This window comes from Zychaea mexicana, assembly GCF_025766255.1.
Source record: "Zychaea mexicana strain RSA 1403 chromosome Unknown BDB00scaffold_12, whole genome shotgun sequence".
Lineage (NCBI taxonomy): Eukaryota > Fungi > Mucoromycota > Mucoromycetes > Mucorales > Lichtheimiaceae > Zychaea > Zychaea mexicana.
Window position 1 is genome coordinate 410425 of NW_026516675.1, and position 22232 is coordinate 432656.

The 22232-nt window shown below is 42.0% G+C and overlaps 8 protein-coding genes across 8 annotated transcripts; 4 read left to right on the forward strand and 4 right to left on the reverse strand.

Moving 5' to 3' along the window:
* The first annotated feature begins 852 nt into the window (after positions 1-852).
* BDB00DRAFT_807515 (uncharacterized protein) lies at positions 853-4138 on the forward strand. The gene is made up of 3 exons (XM_053122334.1): positions 853-1476; positions 1611-1646; positions 1752-4138. Exons 1-3 carry the CDS (start codon positions 972-974, stop codon positions 3653-3655), a joined length of 2445 nt encoding a protein of 814 aa, XP_052983113.1. The 5' UTR covers positions 853-971; the 3' UTR covers positions 3656-4138.
* Positions 4139-4374: 236 nt separating this feature from the next.
* BDB00DRAFT_757610 (uncharacterized protein) lies at positions 4375-5978 on the reverse strand (the record flags this gene model as incomplete). The annotated part of the gene is made up of 4 exons (XM_053119001.1): positions 4375-4595; positions 4692-4844; positions 4948-5639; positions 5833-5978. Coding segments are annotated over 4 exons (1212 nt in total), but the record flags the coding sequence as incomplete, so codon positions are not given.
* A 422-nt stretch (positions 5979-6400) lies between these two features.
* Positions 6401-8821, reverse strand: BDB00DRAFT_807520 (uncharacterized protein). Its single transcript, XM_053122335.1, has 10 exons — positions 8664-8821; positions 8522-8584; positions 8358-8430; positions 8164-8243; positions 7808-8057; positions 7457-7738; positions 7090-7388; positions 6929-6961; positions 6792-6858; positions 6401-6706 (listed from the first exon to the last, which is right to left on the reverse strand). Exons 1-10 carry the CDS (start codon positions 8673-8675, stop codon positions 6657-6659), a joined length of 1209 nt encoding a protein of 402 aa, XP_052983115.1. The 5' UTR covers positions 8676-8821; the 3' UTR covers positions 6401-6656.
* A 184-nt stretch (positions 8822-9005) lies between these two features.
* Positions 9006-9176, forward strand: BDB00DRAFT_744720 (uncharacterized protein; the record flags this gene model as incomplete). Its single annotated transcript, XM_053118517.1, has 1 exon — positions 9006-9176. A coding segment is annotated over one exon (171 nt), but the record flags the coding sequence as incomplete, so codon positions are not given.
* A 1359-nt stretch (positions 9177-10535) lies between these two features.
* Positions 10536-11532, forward strand: BDB00DRAFT_807526 (uncharacterized protein). Its single transcript, XM_053122336.1, has one exon. The coding sequence runs from the start codon at positions 10782-10784 to the stop codon at positions 11322-11324; it is 543 nt and encodes a 180-aa protein (XP_052983117.1). The 5' UTR covers positions 10536-10781; the 3' UTR covers positions 11325-11532.
* A 2545-nt stretch (positions 11533-14077) lies between these two features.
* On the reverse strand, positions 14078-15450 carry BDB00DRAFT_807527 (uncharacterized protein). Its single transcript, XM_053122337.1, has one exon. The coding sequence runs from the start codon at positions 15202-15204 to the stop codon at positions 14137-14139; it is 1068 nt and encodes a 355-aa protein (XP_052983118.1). The 5' UTR covers positions 15205-15450; the 3' UTR covers positions 14078-14136.
* A 1180-nt stretch (positions 15451-16630) lies between these two features.
* On the reverse strand, positions 16631-16978 carry BDB00DRAFT_757742 (uncharacterized protein; the record flags this gene model as incomplete). The annotated part of the gene is made up of 1 exon (XM_053119006.1): positions 16631-16978. The coding sequence occupies one exon, from the start codon at positions 16976-16978 to the stop codon at positions 16631-16633; it is 348 nt and encodes a 115-aa protein (XP_052983119.1).
* Positions 16979-20763: 3785 nt separating this feature from the next.
* On the forward strand, positions 20764-22212 carry BDB00DRAFT_807532 (uncharacterized protein). Its single transcript, XM_053122338.1, has 2 exons — positions 20764-21419; positions 21514-22212. Exons 1-2 carry the CDS (start codon positions 20812-20814, stop codon positions 21995-21997), a joined length of 1092 nt encoding a protein of 363 aa, XP_052983120.1. The 5' UTR covers positions 20764-20811; the 3' UTR covers positions 21998-22212.
* The last annotated feature ends 20 nt before the right edge of the window (positions 22213-22232 follow it).

Sequence of the window (22232 nt, forward strand, 5' to 3'; positions counted from 1 at the left end):
CCCAACCTCATATGACCATTCAAGAACATTTCATTGAATAGCAAAAGCCAAGTACTACATTCAGTATGAAATGCCAGTAACCTTTCATATTGCTTCCCATGTAAGCTGCAGTGATTGATTATGATCTGTATATTCGATCAAAACGCTCGGTGCGCTCGGGCTAAGGGTATAACCGCAGGTTTAAGAATGGCAAATCGGCGCTCCAATAAGATTGCAAGTTTTGTGATCGACTCGACCAAAGCTGTGGGCACTTTCCCATGGCCCCGATGTTGCTCAACGTTACGTGTGTTCTGGGATGAATAGCCCAAAAAAAACTTTCCCACTCACACTACAAAAACAGTTTCACGCCACTATGAGATATTGGCCGAGCGAATATTTTCCGTACATACACCATCCCATCAAGAAGGAAGGACCTATGTTATTGTCACAAGGCCGAGAAAGAGGAACACTCTTGCTGGCTTTCTCTTCCCCCCCCCAGCATCCAGCCAATCGGAAAAATGAGGACGAAGCAAAATAGGTTGGTGACACCAGGCCCACCACTTTTTTTACGATGTGTCCCGAGGTCGTGCAAATGGAGATATGCACCCCGCAACAAAGAGAGGAAATAGGCTGATCGGTGGAACATCCTCATCTCCAGCACCGTCATTCCTATTAGTGTTTATACATGCACAGTGCATGAGCAAGCGAAAGAGACTGTCACCCATCGCGCAGAGCATCGTTTCGCAGGATATGGGTCACAAAAGTGTCGTCCTGCAATGTTGCTATAATAAGCATTTTTGTAACGTGTCTTTTTTAATTCTGAATAGCATTTTTTGTGTGGAGTAAATGTTTTTTTTGGTGTTTGGTCCTCCCCCGCATTTGATTCCTTATATTTCTTTTTTGACTTTTTTTTTCTGTCTCCGTTTTTAGGCCTTTTTCCTCTTCCTTCCTCTCCTCCACACCGCTGTAAAAACTAAAACGTTACGAAGGCGATGGAGGGATCAACCGTACCGTCGTCTTCACCGCCCATTCCAACTACAAACACTGTCACCGCCACTGCTGCTGCTGCTGCTTCTTCTGCTACCACCACAACCACAACGACAACAGCGGCAGCAGCAGCGGCAGCAGCAGCGGCAGTAGCAGCAAATAACTTTCTGGCGTCACTGGCACCTGCACCTTCACCTCTGTCAACTTTATTTGCTGATTCGAACCCGAATGCCATGGACATTGACATTGCTGCGTCTATTTTTCCAACCACACCGTCTTCGCCCTTACCCTTTTCTCCGTCATTTCAAATGTCTCTTGAAAATGTTGTTCCGCCACCCAAGGTAACGCCGGTCCTGACACCAAGAGAGTCCCCCCGGAAAGAAGAGGATGCTGCCGCTGTTACTGCTGCTGCTGCTGCTGCTGCTGCTGCCCGCCCTCTTCCTCCTCCTCCTCCTCCTTCGATGATGGTACCTGCAAAGCGAGGCTACAAGTCGCATGTACCTAGTGCATGTAAGTTTTCTTTTTTTTCGTTTATAATTAAGCTTGCATGGAGCTATGCCTTTAAAAGCCACTCGCGCACACAACACCCCCTGATTCGGGCCTGAGCTGATCTTCTCATTTACCCTGTATAAAAAAAACACCAGGCATCAACTGTAAAAAGGCACACTTGGCTTGTGATGGTAAGTATCAAGGGTTCTCTTTAATTACTGTTTTGATGATGGGGCATATGGGTGGTACACATAAACCCGTTCCAATTGGACTTTAATTATTTCTCTACGCTACAGTGTCACGACCGTGCAAACGTTGTGTTGCGCTTGGCAAGACCGACACATGTCAAGACATTAAACACAAAAAGCGAGGAAGGCCACGATTACGGGATAAGCAAGCGTCGGGCGATGGACGGGGGAATGACAGTGGATACGAGGTGATGTACGGGACTATTCAGACGCCGAGCTTTACTGCCCAACCACAGCGGCCGCCCACACCAGCATCATCTTCGACAACTTTTACGCATCAACAGCCTGCACCACAGCAGCCACGCCCTGTTGTTCCTCTTAGAACCGCACAGGACGTCCAACAACAACAACAACAACAACAGCAACAGCAGCAGCGGCAACAAACCAGTACGATCTCATTCATTCATGAACCTATAGAATCTTTTCAGCAACTTTCTCACGAACCGCACCACTCTCCTGTTGTTCAGCAACAGCAACAGCAAGAAACTCCAAGTCCACCCCACAGTGATGGAAGCTTCTTACAACAGCCGGTGCAGTTGATTTCCCATATCCCCTTTGACGAGCTACTCCGCGACAGCAACACCATGATGCAGCAATACATGGTTCCGCCGTACATGACAATGCCTTTGCAGCATCAGAATTTCAGCCAGCCTGAACAACAGCAGCATGCTCCTGAGACCATGAGTCTCCAGATGAAGATGGGCAATGCATTTGCGCAAAGACCGACTAGTTTACCGCTAGCAACGCCTCCTCCTCCTGCTCCTCCAACAGTTTTTCCTTCTCACCAGCACCAACAAGTTCAACATCATCAACCTCAGCAACAACAACAGCAGCAGCAGCAGCAGCCACAACAGTATCAGGTTCACAACCAACAACCGACTAAAAAGCAAAACGATGTCGTTCAAATCGAACATACTGAAAGACAGGCGGACCAACAACGGACAAAAGAAAGCAACACGGTCAAGCCAGAAGAACCCCAGTCTGTCCCGGATTGCCGGTTGAGTAACAGCGCCAGCAGCAACAGCAAAGATAAAGAGGGGGGCGATAACAGTGCGGTGACAGTCATCTTGTCAATGGAGGTATGCTGTGCGCGCGTGTCCGAAGAAGTCACCGGGATGTGGGGCTACTACCCGCAGGAATTTGCGCATCGGTCACTGTACGACTTTATCTCTCCCAACGATACCGACAGATTAGCCAGGTTGCATCGGCTATTGCTGGACAATGTTGTTGATGTGGCCAAAAGCACCGAACCGCCGCCGCAGACTGAGCGTACTACTTCCGAATTGTTCCACAAAATGGATCAAGACCAACTAACGGCGGTTGCTTCTGGATCAAGCACCTTTTCGGATACTCTGCATGTCAAAAAGCGGTCTGGAGAGGAGGAGTTGTACGAAATGGTTGTCTGTATGGGTGGAGGTCTTGGTGCAGACTTACATCAACCATCCAGCCATTCCAAGCTTTACATAATCGCACAGTTCCGGAAGCATCGGTATGAGGTGTCGACTCTGAACCCTTTCAGTACCAATAGTGCCGCTGTGGCATCGTCGTCGTCGTCGTCGTCGTCGTCGTTAGCATCTTCGTCGCGTCTCATATCGAGCAGCTTCAGCCAAACATCATCGTCACCAGTGGCAAAAAGCAATAATGACAAAGGCAATCGCAGTCCTAAAAGTGATGCAAAACCATCCATCAACAACAACAACAAGTCATCGCTATCCAACAATAATTCTGGGCTGAAAAGGGGCAACGCCTTTTTCAAATCCAATCCGCCATTTCGGCATACTATGGCGAGAACCATCACCGACATTGGCCGCGGGGGTCCATCGATGGATATCCGGTCACGGTCAGCACTGCCGGCCCATTATGCCACATCCTCCCAGCTCAGCCTCCAATGTGAAGAGCTTTTAGCACTCGCTGGATTATCTCCCTTCAGCACAAGGGTTGAATTTAGGTAAGAGAGAGAAGAAAGAAGGTACCACAGAACGCTAGAATTGTGCATCATTGTGTACATACATGACCTGCATACAAAAAGAATCCATTCGCTTCGATTCGGAACAATACTCTGTGATACCTAGACACTTTGCTTCATCATCAGCCAAACCACCTAGAAAAATATGCCAAGCAACCGCTGTGATGGTGACAACCCCCGTTGACATAGTAACAAAACACAGCCATAGCACCGAGGCGTTGTTACGGTACCTACATACATTAAAAAGTGAAAGAGTTCGTTTGCAAATTTGAAGGGTGTGGTTTATAAAAAAGATAAGCCCAAATTTTTATATGAAGACAAGAGAAAAAAAAATGATGGAGGTGTTGTATGTGTATGTGTGGAGTGCATATCCGACATTTGTTGGAAAAAAAAAAAGAAAATACAAAGAGCTAAATGGGAGGAAACTGTTCTCTACAGCAAAAGGTTGCGTTATCTTTTTTTTTTTCTTGTTTGTAGCAAACAACATGATACAATCCGATTTGGAAAAGAGAGTAAATTGGAAGAGAGAGAGAGAGAGAGAGAGAGAGAAAGAGAAGGAGAAGGAGAATGTGGGGGCGTTTTACAGAATATGCAAAAAGAGGAAAAAGATGGGGAAAAAAGAAGTTGTAAGTATATAAAAGATATTATGAGATAAAGAGCTTTTTAATATATGTGTGAGAGTGTGTATATGCAATCTTTTTTCTTTTAAGACTGCTTGCACTCGGGAGCATTTTCACCCTTGGCGGCGGGAGCAGTGTCATCGTCATCGTCGCTCTCGTCCTCATCATCGTCATCTTCTTCAGAGTCCTCCTCATCATAGAAATCATCTTCAAAGTCATCGTCACCTTCAAAGTCTTCGTATTCCAGAGCCTTGCCAGTAAAGTAGTCAACGGCATGAGGGATGATCTTGTCCTTGAATTCCTCACCTATTGTTTTCGCGAAAAGTGAGAAATTAGCCCTTCTTATGTCCACTCCTGCTGTATTTTTTCATGCAAAAACAAAGAATGAACAAAAAAACTTACCCATCTCGTAATCAGCCTCTAACTTGGCATCCAAACCTTCTGCCTCTTCTTCATCAAGTTCTTCGTTCTCACCAGGGAAGACAGGTGGGCTGAAGAAAGTGAAGAAGGTATCTGCTGGAACGGTGCGCTTGACAACACGGGTCTTGTTGGTACCTTTATTTTAAGAAAATGATGGAAGCATCCATGTTAGAACGGATAAAGGGCTTTTCGACACCCACTGCAAAAAAAAACTCAGAGACACAAACAAACGACTTACCCTTGTGACGTTGCTTCTTGGTCTCGACAGTGACAGTCAAGTCCTTTCCCTCCTTCCAGGTGATCTTGGCACCTTCTGCGTGGTCATAGACAAAGTCACCACCCTGGGCATGTTCTTGGTAGTAGTAAGTCTTGGTGAGGGTCTTGTCGGTAAAGTATTCGTTTTCACTAAACTCAAACTCGAGCTTGAAGCCGGGCTTTTCCATGTAAGACATGCGGACATCGACCAAATGCTTCAAAGCATCCTCATCCGTATCGGTGATGGACTCGCCAATTTGAGGATGGTTTTTCAAGGCAGTCAACCAGAATTCGGGAATACCGGTCACATCCTTTTCATCATCGTCTTCCTTTGCTGCTGCTGGTTGTTGTTGTTGTGCCTGTTGTTCTTCATCGGCTTGCTCCTCCTCATCAACCTTCTTGCCAGCCTCAACCTCTGCCTCCGTAGGCTCGTACTTGCCAGAGACAACCTCGGCACGCTTGGCATACAATGGCTTGTACAGCTCCAAGTATTTCTTTTCCAAAGCCAACACTTCTTCTTGGAACTTGCCCTCAAGCTCGGCGTGCTGCGACTGCAAGTATTTCAAGCCGTTGATGCGGCGCTTGACGGGTTCGGGAAGTGATTCAATGTATCCGGACGATTGGCCGACGAGCGAGCCAAGCTTGCCTTGCAACATGCTGATCAGGGCCGGGTTGCTGGTGAATGCACCAGCCAAAGCGTTCGACTTGCCAGAGGCGCCTAATGAACAGTATATCCATCAATATTTTTTTTCCATATATTTATTTGGGGTATAGAGCAAACAAAAGGAAACTATTTACTAAAAACGAGTCCCGTGCCCAGATTACACTATCAAAGAAAACGTATACAAAATAAAAAAAGTGCCCCAACTTACCAGGTGTAGTGATAGTCTCCATGTCTTCGGAAATGCTAGAAATGTTGGGGCGATAAGTGGAAGTAATAGGTGCTGGGTTGATGGGTGTGTTCTGAGGTGTGGGTGCTGTGGATTGCTCCGATTTAGAGTTCTTTATATCAACGTTGGAAGCTACTCGATATAAAAAAAAAGGTTGAGGTTTTGCAAAAGAATTGAGTGAGTGGAATCCCAGTTGAAATTGAGTTTGTGATACTGATTTTATAAATCATTACCTGATTGCTGATCCATAAGAAGAGGAAGAGGAGAAAAAAAAAGACGGGGATAAGCGACCAAAGAAAAAAAAAATTTAACAGAGTCGCTTGGGGCTGAGAGAGAGAGGAAAGTTGGAAGAGCGTGCCAAGCGCGAGAGAGAGTGCGAGCGAGCGAGCGAGAGTGTTGGCTGGCTGGGCGGGCACCGAATTTTTTTTTTCGTGACTACATGTTCCCCAACCGTTAGATTTCTTTGGTGGGATTATAAAAAAAAAAAATTGATATACCCTCACGCAAGTAGTAAGTCAAAAGGTCAAAAAAAAACAGAAACTTGGAGAAGAAAGTTGTTGTTGTTATTGTTATTATTATTATTATTACTGTTCTTTTTCTTTTTCCTTCAGGGAGGTTGATAGAAAAGAGCGAGATAATGTGGGATGCTAGGGTTTTTTTTCCTTCTTAACGCCCTTGATCTCTCTTTTTTCGTGTGTGTGTGTGTGTGTGTGTGTGTGTCTGATTGAGATTGGCATATTGTATTTTGCGGGCCAAATATTGGGGGACACGATAAACTATCCCCAAGAAAATTCAAAACACGCTACTCAAAGTCGTCGGTTCCATGATCAAACAGATAGTTCGCGGCCAATTCTTTACAAAGTAACATTTCGTATAAGTTATGCTTATTTTGTATATCCCGAGCCAATTAAAAAAAAACACCCTTTGCTTTTTTTACCTTCATTCTTATCGCATGCAAAGTATGCTTCGATAGCTTGCGCCCGATCAAAGCCCAGACCTTCCAGCTATTTCATTTCGTCTGTGTGTCAGAGAGTCAAGTCCCAACTTTACCCACTTAATATCTCAACAACTTACTCGGTCAATGGCTTCCTTTTCCTCTTGAGTCACCTATCAATTTGTGATATGTCTTCTTTCTCAGTATCCATTTCTTCTGACTTTTTTGTTTCTTTTCCCCTTTTCTAAAAAAACTGCTCCTGCTTTGATAGTAGCACTGCTTTAATGCAAACAAAGAGTACCTGAATAACTTGCGATCCTTGTGGAACACCGCCACCTTCTGCATCATCAACACCTTCCATCAACATTTGGAAAAAGCTCTGTGGGTCGGCATTAATCTGTCGGAGCAGCTCGGGGTTGGCAGCTCCCAACTGTTGAAGCAACGGCTGTAACATGGCCGGATTGCTTTGCACCAGTTGTCTCAGTTGCTGAAAGTGAGGCGTATTGCGCAACTGTGAAAAGTCCACGCCACCACTCGCGGGTTGTTGTTGGGCTTGCTGCTGAGCTTGTTGAGCAGCTGCGAAAAGGTTTTGAGGTTGGCCTATATTCCATCGAATATTTAATAACTGATCATGCCCAAGACTCTTTTAAATACCATTTCCAACTTACCAGTAGCACCTGCACTAGGTGAAGCAGGCGTTGCACTTTGTTCGCGTTGCTGAGACTGCTGTGGTGATGACTGTTGTTCTTGTTGTTGTTCTTGTTGTTGGCCAGATGGCGTATCTTGCTGTTGCTCTTCAGCAAGCAAATGGTCAGGAATACCATTAAACAGATATTCCACAGCTCTATCCGGGTTGTTGAAACTCGCTCTTAAAGCGCGTTTGATCTGTTCTCTCTCAAATCCCATTTCCATCATGTTTTGGATCGCACTTTCGTATTGATCTCCTGTCACTGTATGGAGATAAAACGCGTACGTTCTTAGTGCATGGTGTATGTTATCCACAGTTTAAATCACTTTACCAAGCTGGTTAACCGTATTGCGTTCCCCATCACCACCAGCAGCGGCAGCAGCGGTCGCTGTGCTGTCTGTTGTGTTTGCAGCAGGTGCAGCAGTTGTAGTACGGGTCGTAGAAGTGGCTGGAGTTGCCGTAGCAGGTGCGGCAGCAGGTGCAGCTGGTGTGGGGGCCGTCATTGCTTCGAGCACGGCTTCTTTCTTGGGTGTCGCAGCAGCAGTAGCAGCAGACGATGACGATGCGGATCCAGCCTTAGGCTACCCAAATTGATACACGTAATATAAACACATCCTCATTAACAAAAATGAAAGAACCTTTCCCTTCGTTTTCTCTTAATCAATAAAAAACAACCAGGTACCGTACCTTGGAAACCATCAATACCAAGAAACCCTTCTCGTTGATACCGCAGTCTTCAACCTTTTTATCGTCGGTCAAGATCTTGCCTATTCATACAAAAAAAACCCATAATTCCTCCCCCACATTCAGTTCTCTCTCTATATTTTTATCGTTTCTTTTTCTCTCTTTGAGAGGAAAGTGTGTGAAATTGTAAACTTTACCAGAGTAAATGAGTTTCTGTTGAGCAACGTCATGACCTTCCGATTCCTGAATTTTTTGTTTTACTGAAAGAATCTAAAATGTTTCCGTTGGCAGACAAACGAAAATGAGCAAAGTGCTTTTTTATGGGGGGTTGCGTAAAGGACTATAGTTAAGAACACGTTACCGTATCGCTGCTTTCGACGTCCAACTTGAATTGCTTCTGTTGAAGCGTCTTGATGTTCAATTGCTATTCCATAATCATAGTGCGGTTTTTTTTTAGCAAACTTGCTCCTTTTTTTTTTCGTTGATTTGAGAAGTTGTCTTACCATGGCTACCATGGTCTACGTGTGTGTGTGTGTGCGTGTGTGTGTGGTAAGAATATATAGAAAAGCCACGGTCCGAACAGGTGAGAGGGAAAAAAGGGCGACGCATTACACCGCAGTTTCGTTATTCATCAAGAAAAATTACGTCAGAGAGTTTTCAAGTACCGACAGCAACGCGTCGCAACTACACTTTTTTTCAAAACAATTTGGACACTCCCCCCAAAATGAACTGTACACCGCGAATTAAGTTCGGACGGATTTTCGGACACTTTCTCAAAACCATTTGGCTCTCTTTCTCAAAATAAATTGGAACATTTTACCTTAACTGTTTTTTTGCATAACTTCATGGAGTTTGTTTATGAGGACGGGCATGGAAACGCCATAGACGAGGCAGGTCATCATGTTTTAGAGATGGAAGTTGACGAAAACGAGTATCCTTTGGACAACATAACGGATTTCGACGTGTACATGACCCAAAAGCCGCCTGAGCGACAGAAAAAAAAGGGGCAGAATGAGGCAGCACGCAGCGCGACAACGACCAGCAGTTCCAACACAAATAAGAGGACATATAACTCGTACTCAGATAAGCAGAAGGAGCAGTTCTTTTTTTTTTTTTTACCATGAAAAGCAGCTCTCGGCTGGCAAAGCTGGTGCCAAGCTTGGCATACCGCGCTCAACAGCTTATAGTTGGCTAAAAAAGGATGAAAACGACCCAAGCGACGAGATCCAGCCGCGCAAAGCGCCAGAGGCAGGTGGCGGCAGACCAAGACTGTTGAATGAAACGCATCGGCAACACTTGACGGCTTTCATTGACGACAACGCGTCCGTCACCTTGGATCAAATGATGACAAGCCTCACGGAACAATTTGATGGTCTCAAGGTCTCTGAGTCCACCCTGTACAGATTTGTACACAATCACTGCAACATCACGTTCAAGAAGGCACATTTGCACTCTAAAGAAAGAAATAGTCTTGAAAAAATACAAGGACGATACGACTGGGCAGCTGAAATGAGACAAACCGACATGAATTTTACGAGCAACTGTGTCTTTATTGACGAATCTGCTTTTCATATCAACCTCAAGCGAACCGGAGCCTGGTCAAAGAAAGGAACACGTGCTGAAGTGACCGTGCCGCAGACAAGGTAAGAAAAGGTACGCGAAAAAGCAAGAAGAGATGCGTGAAGTAAATAACGCGTCTGGTTAATGGTTACTTTTAGGGCAAAGACGACGACTATCCTTGGCGCTATATCTGCTTTTGGTGTGATCAACGTCAAGGTGCGACGGCCCTATCAACCGTCAAAGAAGCGCAAGGCAGTTGGATCAACAACCACGAAACGACCTGGCACCGTAACGGGTCATTATTTCAATTTTATCGCCCACACGTTAGACGTCCTCGATCGCCATCCACAGATGAAAGGCAGCTACGTCATCATGGACAACGCCCCGATACATACGACAATGGATATTCACAAGGCAATTGAGAATCGTGGCTATAAATGCGTGTATCTCCCGTCGTATTCTCCCGAGCTAAACCCCATCGAACAATTCTGGATGGTTTGCAAGAGCAAGCTTAAGCGTGAAAGGTTCCTTGATGAGGAAACTCTGTCGTCGCGTATTGCAGATGCTTGCAATCAAGTGTTCATTGCGGATATTCAGGGATTTTGTCGCTACTCTGCTGCTAAAATTGAAGATTGCCTGAACAAGATACCTCTTTAAAAAAGTGTCCCAAATAAAAATGTACCAAGGTGATTGGTCAAAATGAAGGTAGCTGGAGGTAGCAAACAGTTCAACAAAGATTGAGGAGCGGTGGTAAGAGGTGGTTAGCCCCAAAAAGGCAAAGCAGTCCTCTAACCACCTCAGGTAGTTAGAGGTGGTTAGAGGTAGTTAGAGGTAGTAAGACTTTTCTTTTTGCCTTGCCCCTTTTTTTTTATGAAACCAGGACAACAACAGAACCAACAATAGAGCAGCCTACATCAGCAGAGGTCACAACAACAGAACCCAAACTTGCCATTTTGAAGTTTAGTTGTTATGTTTGTCGAAAAACATTGACCCGGAGACAGCATTTACGATCGCACCTGTTATCGCACCAAATCAGTTTGAAGGCACCACCGCAAGGAAGAATGCGCTTTGACGATGACCAGTATACTTTTGTGACACAAATGAACAACACTTCACACCATTCAATCCTGGCACGTTATGCCTGTCCGTCTTGCCCTGGACACTTTTCAAGCCTGACTGAATTGAAGATCCACATTGAAAATGCAGAACACTCACAGCCGTCCCAACCAAACAGTAGTGCCGACACCCAAGAAAACGAACAAGCACGACCAGAGAAACGACAGCGTGCTTCAACATCAGCAAGTGTACAGATAGCAACAAGCAACAAAGGGATTATTACGTTTTCAGCAACATCGTACTCGTATGAAGCAAACTTGCCAAAGTTTCCACAACAAGTCCTTGATATGCTTGAGCCCATCGTATCCATCAATACATCCGTTACTCAACAATCGACTTTGGAGGTGCTCAAAACACTACCACCCGTGCACAAACTCCTCCTCGATGCCCTCGATCAGAACTTGGAAGATAAAGGAGATGCTGCATTCTTTTTTTTATTTGTAACTCATTTTGGCGGGGAACGGAGTTCAACAACAACACAAGGGTAAAGGGAGGCTAATAACAACACAAAGGGAAATGAATGAAGAAAGGTAATTGGAGAGTATATCAGAGAAAATAGAGTAAAGCAAGAGAGGTCAGGCGGATGATCGAAACTTTTAAATTTAAAATATGAGCATAAGTTTATATTGAAATTGAATAGATAATTTTGAATATAAAAGAGAAACTTTAAATAAAGAAAGCAACATTTTATTTTTGTATGAAGAATCAACATTTTATTTATAATTTTTTGATTTTAATCAATATAACTTTATCCGAAAAAAATTTCAATCTTCCAAAATAAATATTGGACTAATAGAAGATTTAGTACATCCGCCTCATCAGTGGCAAACGGAGTAAATTCGAGACTATCAGAGGCAGTTGCGAATCATGTCGGGGCCAAGCACTTCTACTTTGCTGGTCTCTTCATCATTCAATGACTCTAAATTGGCAACTTGTTATTCCAAAGACTTCAAAAGCAAGGCCAAAAGTTCGAAGATTTGCAGCCAATTGTTCCGTTGAGCGAAATTTGTGGGTATGGGGTTTAAACCTACAATTATTAAACATAACATATTTAATAGTTTAATATTGATTAATGGTTCAAAAATAATTTTATATAAATGTGTTTTTTTTAATAATAATATATATTTTTATATACTAAATTATTATATTTATTACCTAGCAACAAAAAAAAAAATAAAAAAAATTCTAAAAAAGGTAATAAACATTATTTTTTTAAAAATTAAGATTATCCATAATATAATTTGCAAAAGCAAATATAATTGTGGAATCTTTATTTTTATTACTTTATATAGTAATTTTCCTTGTTGGTAGGGAGAAAATTAAAAAAAATTATCGTTAGGATTTTACTATTATATTTTTACTTAATTTTTATAGAAATGATGTTTTAATAAATCACTATAGAACCTATTTATTTAATTTTAAACTTACATACTTTTTTTTTAAAAATTGAATTTTGATTTAATATATGAATTAAATATCAAAATATAGGATAAATAATAATTATAGATATTTAATTTTGGTATTTACCTAAGGTTATAAGTTTTCCCTGATTGCTTAATAAATAAGTTAAAAGAACGGTTTTTTACAAATTTCAAAATGGTATTTGATGAATATAATAGCTCACTAAATAAAGATGATATTTTAAAATATAAGACATTATTACAGGAAGAGATAGATAAATTGATTATAAATGAATGGGGATTTATAAATGAAAATTGGAAAAAAAAACAAAATAATTATAAACATCGAACAGAATTAAAGTATATTAAAGAAATAGATGAAATTAAAAAAGAATTATTAAATAAATTAGGATATACTTCAGTATTTTTCTTTTTAACTAAATTATATACACATAAAGATTATCCTACACCTTATTTTGAAATTGAAAAAGGTTTATACTTAATATATCATCTTGTATCAGGTATTACTAGTAAAGATATGAAACGGAATATACCATATACATCATTTTATAAGTTTTATAAAGAATTTTGGATTACAAATTATGATAGTTTGAATAAATATGTAGATTTATGTCTAAAGAATATATTTTCTAATATTAAAATAAGAGTTTATTCTGCATTAATAAAAAACCCTAATAATTTTAAAAATATTACTTTAATGCTTGATGGACATGATAGTACTATAGAATATGATAAACCAGATATTTCATTACAAAAAAGATGGTCATATAAATTAAAAACATCAGGTTTAAGAACACAAGTATTAACAGATATTAATAATTTTGTAATTGCAATTTCTGATAGTGAGTTATGTGGTAAAAGTTCAGATGGTGGTATGTTTTTAAACATGAAATTATATACTAAAATAGATAAAAGAGATGTTTTAGCTATTGATGGAGGATATACATTATTTGTTAAACAGTTTGAAAATTTATGTCAAAAGAAAGGTATACCATTAAATGATAATAATTTCTTTTATCCTATTAGAAAAGACCCTAAGGAAGAATTAAATAAACAAGAAAGACACTTTAATGATATATTTGGTAGCTTTAGGTCAGCTATAGAAAATCAATTTTGTGAATTAGGAAATAAATTTAAACGATTTTCTAATAACAATTCTACATTAAAAACAGATGATTATAAATATGTTAACTTGCAAATAAAAGTAGCATTCTTATTAAAAAATATACAATTATTTACAGATACATTTAATATCATTACACAAGAACATCATAAACTTTGGGCTGAAAAAAATTTTGAATTTCCTACAGATGAAAAATTAATAGATATAGTATTAAATAATGAAATAAAGCAAATGGATAAAATTAAAATAATGACTGAATTACAAAAAGATTTTTCAGATTTACTATTAGAAAGTGATAATATGATTATTGATGATAATAATAATGAAGAATGTGATAATAATAATATAATTGAAAATAATGAAGATGTAGATTTTCCTGAATATAAAAATATAAATAGAAAAAAAAGGAAAAAAGGTAAAAGTGAAAGAAAAATCAATTTAAACTTAATTAGAGAAATTAATAAAAATAATAATTTTTATGAAATTGAAACAATTATAGAACATAAATTAAATAAAAATAATGAATATGAATTTCTTGTTAAATGGAAAGATTATGATGAAAAAGATAATTCTTAGGTTAATGAGAAAGATTTTAATGAAAAACAATTATTAAAAGATTATTTTAAAAATAAAAATATTAAGTATTAAATCAACTAAATTTATATAAAATTATTATTATAATGTTTCTAATATTTATGTTTAAATCATTAAATGTTGCAGGTTTCATAATTTTGTTATTAATTCCTAGGATAAGGATTAATTCTCTATGTGGGCGGTTTGAACTTGTCTGTACGCGAATTTTTTGCGATTGTCAAATTGAATTTCTGACAGGACGAGGCATGTTCGAATTGACTGAATGGCGAAGATTTTTGTCTGCTGCAAGGTGTTGAAGCTGGCATTGGGGTAAGCGTTGGCAATTCCTCGGAGCATTGCCATCATGCTACTGATCTGTTTCACACTGTCATCCATCGTCTTTGGTATGCGTTCCTTGTGTTGTCCACTCGATGCTTCCATAATCAGTCGCTCTTCGCCACTCCAGTCGTAACCCAATCCGTCAGCGTAACGGGGTCGGCCTTTCTGCCAAAGTGCTGGATCCATTTCTGATAGTGCAGAGTGTCGGGTTTCGCATTCGCACCAGTCAAATGCTAAAAGATTGGTTTGGTTCCCGAATGCTTGAAAAATTGGTACCACGCGCCGTACCCACCATGAGCGTTCGTAATCCTTCGAAGATGGTGTTGCGATAGTCGGTGTGCAGTCGCTTGCAAAGTTTGTCAAGACAAACCTAGCCGTATTCCAAAGCTTAGTCTCTTGCGTTGTCATTCTCTCATCTCTAGACTGCATCCAGAGCCACCGGGGTAGACCTTCCAAGTTCTGATCGAGGGCATCGAGGAGGAGTTTGTGCACGGGTGGTAGTGTTTTGAGCACCTCCAAAGTCGATTGTTGAGTAACGGATGTATTGATGGATACGATGGGCTCAAGCATATCAAGGACTTGTTGTGGAAACTTTGGCAAGTTTGCTTCATACGAGTACGATGTTGCTGAAAACGTGATAATCCCTTTGTTGCTTGTTGCTATCTGTACACTTGCTGATGTTGAAGCACGCTGTCGTTTCTCTGGTCGTGCTTGTTCGTTTTCTTGGGTGTCGGCACTACTGTTTGGTTGGGACGGCTGTGAGTGTTCTGCATTTTCAATGTGGATCTTCAATTCAGTCAGGCTTGAAAAGTGTCCAGGGCAAGACGGACAGGCATAACGTGCCAGGATTGAATGGTGTGAAGTGTTGTTCATTTGTGTCACAAAAGTATACTGGTCATCGTCAAAGCGCATTCTTCCTTGCGGTGGTGCCTTCAAACTGATTTGGTGCGATAACAGGTGCGATCGTAAATGCTGTCTCCGGGTCAATGTTTTTCGACAAACATAACAACTAAACTTCAAAATGGCAAGTTTGGGTTCTGTTGTTGTGACCTCTGCTGATGTAGGCTGCTCTATTGTTGGTTCTGTTGTTGTCCTGGTTTCATAAAAAAAAAGGGGCAAGGCAAAAAGAAAAGTCTTACTACCTCTAACTACCTCTAACCACCTCTAACTACCTGAGGTGGTTAGAGGACTGCTTTGCCTTTTTGGGGCTAACCACCTCTTACCACCGCTCCTCAATCTTTGTTGAACTGTTTGCTACCTCCAGCTACCTTCATTTTGACCAATCACCTTGGTACATTTTTATTTGGGACACTTTTTTAAAGAGGTATCTTGTTCAGGCAATCTTCAATTTTAGCAGCAGAGTAGCGACAAAATCCCTGAATATCCGCAATGAACACTTGATTGCAAGCATCTGCAATACGCGACGACAGAGTTTCCTCATCAAGGAACCTTTCACGCTTAAGCTTGCTCTTGCAAACCATCCAGAATTGTTCGATGGGGTTTAGCTCGGGAGAATACGACGGGAGATACACGCATTTATAGCCACGATTCTCAATTGCCTTGTGAATATCCATTGCCGTATGTATCGGGGCGTTGTCCATGATGATGTAGCTGCCTTTCATCTGTGGATGGCGATCGAGGACGTCTAACGTGTGGGCGATAAAATTGAAATAATGACCCGTTACGGTGCCAGGTCGTTTCGTGGTTGTTGATCCAACTGCCTTGCGCTTCTTTGACGGTTGATAGGGCCGTCGCACCTTGACGTTGATCACACCAAAAGCAGATATAGCGCCAAGGATAGTCGTCGTCTTTGCCCTAAAAGTAACCATTAACCAGACGCGTTATTTACTTCACGCATCTCTTCTTGCTTTTTCGCGTACCTTTTCTTACCTTGTCTGCGGCACGGTCACTTCAGCACGTGTTCCTTTCTTTGACCAGGCTCCGGTTCGCTTGAGGTTGATATGAAAAGCAGATTCGTCAATAAAGACACAGTTGCTCGTAAAATTCATGTCGGTTTGTCTCATTTCAGCTGCCCAGTCGTATCGTCCTTGTATTTTTTCGAGACTATTTCTTTCTTTAGAGTGCAAATGTGCCTTCTTGAACGTGATGTTGCAGTGATTGTGTACAAATCTGTACAGGGTGGACTCAGAGACCTTGAGACCATCAAATTGTTCCGTGAGGCTTGTCATCATTTGATCCAAGGTGACGGACGCGTTGTCGTCAATGAAAGCCGTCAAGTGTTGCCGATGCGTTTCATTCAACAGTCTTGGTCTGCCGCCACCTGCCTCTGGCGCTTTGCGCGGCTGGATCTCGTCGCTTGGGTCGTTTTCATCCTTTTTTAGCCAACTATAAGCTGTTGAGCGCGGTATGCCAAGCTTGGCACCAGCTTTGCCAGCCGAGAGCTGCTTTTCATGGTAAAAAAAAAAAAGAACTGCTCCTTCTGCTTATCTGAGTACGAGTTATATGTCCTCTTATTTGTGTTGGAACTGCTGGTCGTTGTCGCGCTGCGTGCTGCCTCATTCTGCCCCTTTTTTTTCTGTCGCTCAGGCGGCTTTTGGGTCATGTACACGTCGAAATCCGTTATGTTGTCCAAAGGATACTCGTTTTCGTCAACTTCCATCTCTAAAACATGATGACCTGCCTCGTCTATGGCGTTTCCATGCCCGTCCTCATAAACAAACTCCATGAAGTTATGCAAAAAAACAGTTAAGGTAAAATGTTCCAATTTATTTTGAGAAAGAGAGCCAAATGGTTTTGAGAAAGTGTCCAATTTGGTTTTGAAAATCCGTCCGAACTTAATTTGCGGATTTGTTCTAATTCAAATACCGCATTGTGTACAGCTCATTTTGGGGGGAGTGTCCAAATTGTTTTGAAAAAAAGTGTAATTCTAATCATTATAGCAGTAATAGTATCATACAGTACTAGTAGTGGCAAAGTAAGTATTTAAGGCAGATTGGCAAGCATTAGTACTGTAGTGAGGAGCGTCGCCATGACTACCACGAGTCACCGCCACCACTAAACTACATCCTGGTAGCTACGAAACCGGTGACAATTTAATTCAACAACGCCACTGGGCGTTTTAAAGCATATGGCGGGTGGCGAACATGGTCAAAAACGTAATATCGTGAGAAGAAGAAGAAGGTGGTCCAGCCTAATAAGAAATATTCAAAGGTATGATGCGATTTGATGAGATGTTGGAGTTGTTTGCCAAGAAAAAGCTTCTCTACATTCCCCATTACTTGTGAAGCTTGCTTCGAGTGGGGAGCTTTATAGGCATGAAAATAATTGTAGGGTGCATACTACACAGTCAAGAACAATATTAGAACCATGGCGACCAGCATCATTTAGACAAAAGGCGTGATCGTATCATTAAAAATCAAGCCGCCAAATGCATCGGCAACATTGCTTTCTTTGATAAGAGAGAGGATAGGAATATTGTTATGATTGTGGCTCTCTTTTCCACCCCTCCCCCCCCCCTGATATTTTGTCCCTGTTGTCACCGGGTTGGAATTCGTTTTCGTTGACAAAAAAAAGTGTTACACCATGATTATTAGATCAGCATTATACCAAGCAGCATTCTTTTTCTTTTGACGAATGGACCGCATGACGAGAAGAAGGTCATTCCCCCCCCCTCCTCCTTCCTTTCCATCACATTAATACTTTTAGTTCTTATTTACCACTGCACCCAGCTTGTTGTCATTCATAAATGTGAACACGATGGGAGTGAGTGATGATTACCCCCCCCCTCCCGCAGCAATAGCCAGATGATGAGAAGGGTCGGTGAATTGCGAGACAATGGCAGTGACAACAGTTTCTTATACGCAGATAGAAGAAAAAGAAAAACCCGCCAATAGCCTGGTGCAAGTAGTAGATGCATGTCACAATAAATCTTGTTTGCTCGCTCGCAGAATCATGTGTTGAAGAAAAAAAACAATGAAAAAAACGGCTCAGCAGAAACAAAAAACGTTTGCTGCTATATACGTTGTACTGGTTACACATGCACACATCCATTGTGTTTGCCCAAAGCATACAATATCATTGTCAAATATTACAAATTGTTCCAAGTTCGGTTATGTGCCATGGGGGAACGGGGACGTTTTCTTCATTTTGACAAATAACAAAGGGGTTTTTCTATGGAAAGAAAGTCTGACCTGAAAAGAACGCATCCTATGGCGTGCCAGTAAAAAGCAAAGTCATGGTTCTTTGACCCGTGTAGGGCGGTGCCGTGTTAGAAATCAATTAACCCCAAAAACGATGCACACGTGTTCTCTCATTTGGGGTTCTAAATGATTCGGAAAAACTGACAAGGATAATGTGTGTGTGTGTGTGTGTTGTGTGTGGAGAAGTGGTATGATATGCATGTAGTATGTTCACGGAGATCGAGAAGAGCAAAAGAAGAGAAGATAGCCGAAATAGGCGGGCATTATGCTTCCAGGCTTGCATAAGAGATATGCATGAAAGGTTGTTCATGGGCGAAATCTTCTCTTTGGGAGATTGAAGGTCATGGCCCATGCTCCCAGCCTAGCCGCCACTCAGGAGGAGGGTGGTGGTGTTACCGTTGTCAGTTGGCAAAACAACGAGGAGTGAAACACACAAACACGCACCAACATCAAGTGACTCTTTCTCTATAACACACACACACACACACACGCTGATTAGCGGCAACTGCTGCTGCTGCTGCTGCTGCTGCAGCAACTGCAAAAGCTTTTCAGGTTCCCACACCAGAAAGGGGATGAAGTCCACGACCCAGCGAGAAATCCGTCAACGAGTGCTCCAAATGGAAACTCACCAGCAGCCACATATTCCATTCTTTCTTCTACATAACTACTTTGCCTTAAGCGGCGATCCTAATAAAACATGTAAACCACCTCATATTGATCTGTAATCGTCATTCGCTGCCACTCATATGTATTAGCAGATAGCGAATGATCAATACACGATAGAGAGTGTGGAAAGAAAGTGGGCACTCATAAAAGATAAACCGTGGGCTCATGGGAAAACTATTACATTTTTGACACTTGGCCGAAACGCAAAACAACAGAAAATATTTACATGGGTGGTTAAGCAGCCGACAACAACAACAACAACACTTTTGTGTGTTTCGATATGGGCCTTGATCGACATAGAGCCCGCACAGACAGAGAGTCTCAGAGTAACCGAGCCCAGATGAGATCACGGCAAAAGGACCTGCTAGTAGTAGGATGGTAACCGTTGGACTGTGATCATCATCCAACAGCCTGTATGAAGTAAAAGGAAAACAAGTGTGTACGAGTAAGTGAGTGAGTGAGTAAGTGAGTGAGTGAGTGAGTGAGTGAGGGTGGTCTCCCTGCTATTTTGGGCAAAGACTGATATGCGAGCGGGCGGTGGTGGGTCATGTACAGTATGTGTACAACCACAAGCCCTTTTTTGAGGCACCCTGCAAGGAAAAAGGAAAGTGTGGAGAAGGGAGGGAAAGAAGGTTCGGGTTAAACCGGTCGCCCCGCCTTTTTACAACAAAAAAATAAAATATAAAAGGCGCCTTTATCTCCCTTTCTTTTTTTTACTACTATTACTACTACTACTCCTCCTCAACCCACCCTTTATCTTTCGCCATGTACTATCATCAGCCTTGCGACGAACAAATTTCCCCATCCTTATCATCTTTGGCACTACCATGGTCAGTACCACGAAACAAAGAACAAAAAGCCTGGCCAATGAATCCAACGGCTGAAGAATGGTTCCTGAACCACTCGTCCTCCTCATCGTCCTTGCTATCATCATCATCATCATCGTCGTCAAATAAGGAGAAACCATCGCCAACACCTTCCTCCTCATCGTCTTCATCGTCGTCAAGTTCATTGGACATGCCGATCGCAAAGCCAAGCGGAATCCGATGCGCAACGTGTAAACGACGATTTCACTCCCAAGGAAACCTCATGAACCATCATCAATTATACCGACATTAAATCATCCATAGTCGTCCTTGTCATCATCAGCAGCAGCATCCATCACTTCATCATCATTATCATCATCATCATGAACATCATCTCTCTATCTTTGTCTTCATGGCATATTAGCAGTACAAGTCATCATTCTATTAATACACCTCCCTTGTTACCCCCCCCATGCAGTTTTTGTTGTAAATAACCCTCTAATTCTCATTGATGAAAAGCATTCTACCCTGTCTCATTAAAAAGAAACTACATTCCTGCAAAGTGTGTGCAGTACTACTAAATGAACGAAAGAATCTAAGGGCGGGGGGAAACCAAAAAAAAAGTGTTTCATTTCTTCCCATGTCAAAAGTGCTGCCATGGAACTACAAGCAACAACCGGCGTAAGGGTGTTCCATGATTTATCACTTTCGCCACCACCACACCCAAGGGTATATATATATATATATATATACAACAACAACCAAGGGTTGGCAAACTACACGATAAAGGGCTGCATTATTGAAGAAGGAGCTGAGTGGAAATTATTTTTAAAAAAAAGAGAAATATCCCGCATTTTTTTTATTACTGAATTCCTTTTTGTCACATAATGAACCCAGCAGCAGCAGCAGCAGCAGCAGCAACACGGTGTTTTCCGCTTCTTTTCCTCCTCCTCCTTACACTTGCTGCTGCCTTCACAACCACCCATGCGTACAAACAACTCTCCGACGACGCCCTCACACACATGGCTGGCCTCAGTGCATCCGTGGACGAGTTCCAACCCAATGGCGAACGCCTAAAGCCTTTACTCGTGCCACGTGTAGCAGGGACACCCGAAAACGCACGAGTGCGACAGTCCATTGTCGACCATTTCCAAACATTGGGCTGGCATGTCGAGCTGGATCCATTCAATGACGAAACACCGCTTGGCACCACATCGTTTACCAATGTAATTGCCACATTTAACCCTGATGCGAAACGACGGCTGGTCCTGGCGGCGCATTTTGATTCAAAGTATTACGAGGAATTTGAATTTATCGGAGCAACCGACTCGGCTGTGCCATGTGCGGTGCTGATGGATATTGCAGAAACATTGAACCCGATCTTTTCAGCAGCAGCAGCAGCAGATGATAATAATGTCACTCTGCAGATGGTGTTTTTTGATGGTGAAGAGGCGTTTGTCAGGTGGACCGATACGGATTCGATCTATGGTGCAAGGTAAAATGCTTAAACTTCTTTGAAAAAAAAAAAAAACACAAAAAAAGAGAGGGGATGGTTGATGGGTTATAATAATCATCATCATGGGTTGTAGACACCTGGCAGAGAAATGGGAAACGACCTATGTCGTCGATCCACCGATGCATACGATCAAAAGCGAAAACGAACTCAGCCGGATCGACGTGCTGGTCCTACTCGATCTTCTAGGCACTCCCAATCCGACAATTCCAAACTACTATCGTGAAACGAACTCAATGTACTATAACCTCGTGCGACTCGAAGAACGACTTGCCAAGCAAGGTCTTTTGGAAACGCACTCGCTCAAAGATGAGGGCCAAGCACTCAGGTCCATCTTCAACCCACAGTCAGCCATGACGTTCCAAGGACGCATGATGGGTGACGACCATGTTCCCTTTTTGCGTCGCGGGGTCAACATTTTGCACATCATTCCTTCGCCCTTCCCATCCGTCTGGCATAATCAGGCGGACAATCAAGACTGCATCGATCCAGCAGTCGTGCGTAATTTGGCAACCTTGTTTCGTGGCTTTGTGATGGAATATCTGGAACTGTCGATGTAGATCCTCCTCGCCTAGTGATAGAGTGTGTATCTAGTGTATGAATCGTTATAGTGTAAAAACCTTGGCTGCTTATATATCGAATTGCGCCATTTTATCTTTTAAAGAGAGAGAAACATTGCTCAGCCTCTTTTATCACTTGTTTGAAAAAAAAAAGCCTTAGTATCGTCACTGTACATCATTGTACTTGCAGTTAGGAAAGAAAAAGAATGATCTCGCAAATCACCCTTTTGGATTT

Coding starts and splice junctions, on each gene's coding strand:
- BDB00DRAFT_807532 (XM_053122338.1), top strand. CDS start 20,812: ATGAACCCAGCAGCAGCAGCAGCAGCAGCAGCAACACGGTGTTTTCCG. Junction 21,420..21,513: donor GATTCGATCTATGGTGCAAG/GTAAAATGCTTA, acceptor CATGGGTTGTAG/ACACCTGGCAGAGAAATGGG.
- BDB00DRAFT_807526 (XM_053122336.1), top strand. CDS start 10,782: ATGCGCTTTGACGATGACCAGTATACTTTTGTGACACAAATGAACAAC.
- BDB00DRAFT_807515 (XM_053122334.1), top strand. CDS start 972: ATGGAGGGATCAACCGTACCGTCGTCTTCACCGCCCATTCCAACTACA. Junction 1,477..1,610: donor GTCGCATGTACCTAGTGCAT/GTAAGTTTTCTT, acceptor AAAAAACACCAG/GCATCAACTGTAAAAAGGCA. Junction 1,647..1,751: donor GGCACACTTGGCTTGTGATG/GTAAGTATCAAG, acceptor TCTACGCTACAG/TGTCACGACCGTGCAAACGT.
- BDB00DRAFT_807527 (XM_053122337.1), bottom strand. CDS start 15,204: ATGCGCTTTGACGATGACCAGTATACTTTTGTGACACAAATGAACAAC.
- BDB00DRAFT_807520 (XM_053122335.1), bottom strand. Junction 8,058..8,163: donor TGGTATTGATGGTTTCCAAG/GTACGGTACCTG, acceptor CAATTTGGGTAG/CCTAAGGCTGGATCCGCATC. Junction 7,389..7,456: donor ACCTAGTGCAGGTGCTACTG/GTAAGTTGGAAA, acceptor GATGGAATATAG/GCCAACCTCAAAACCTTTTC.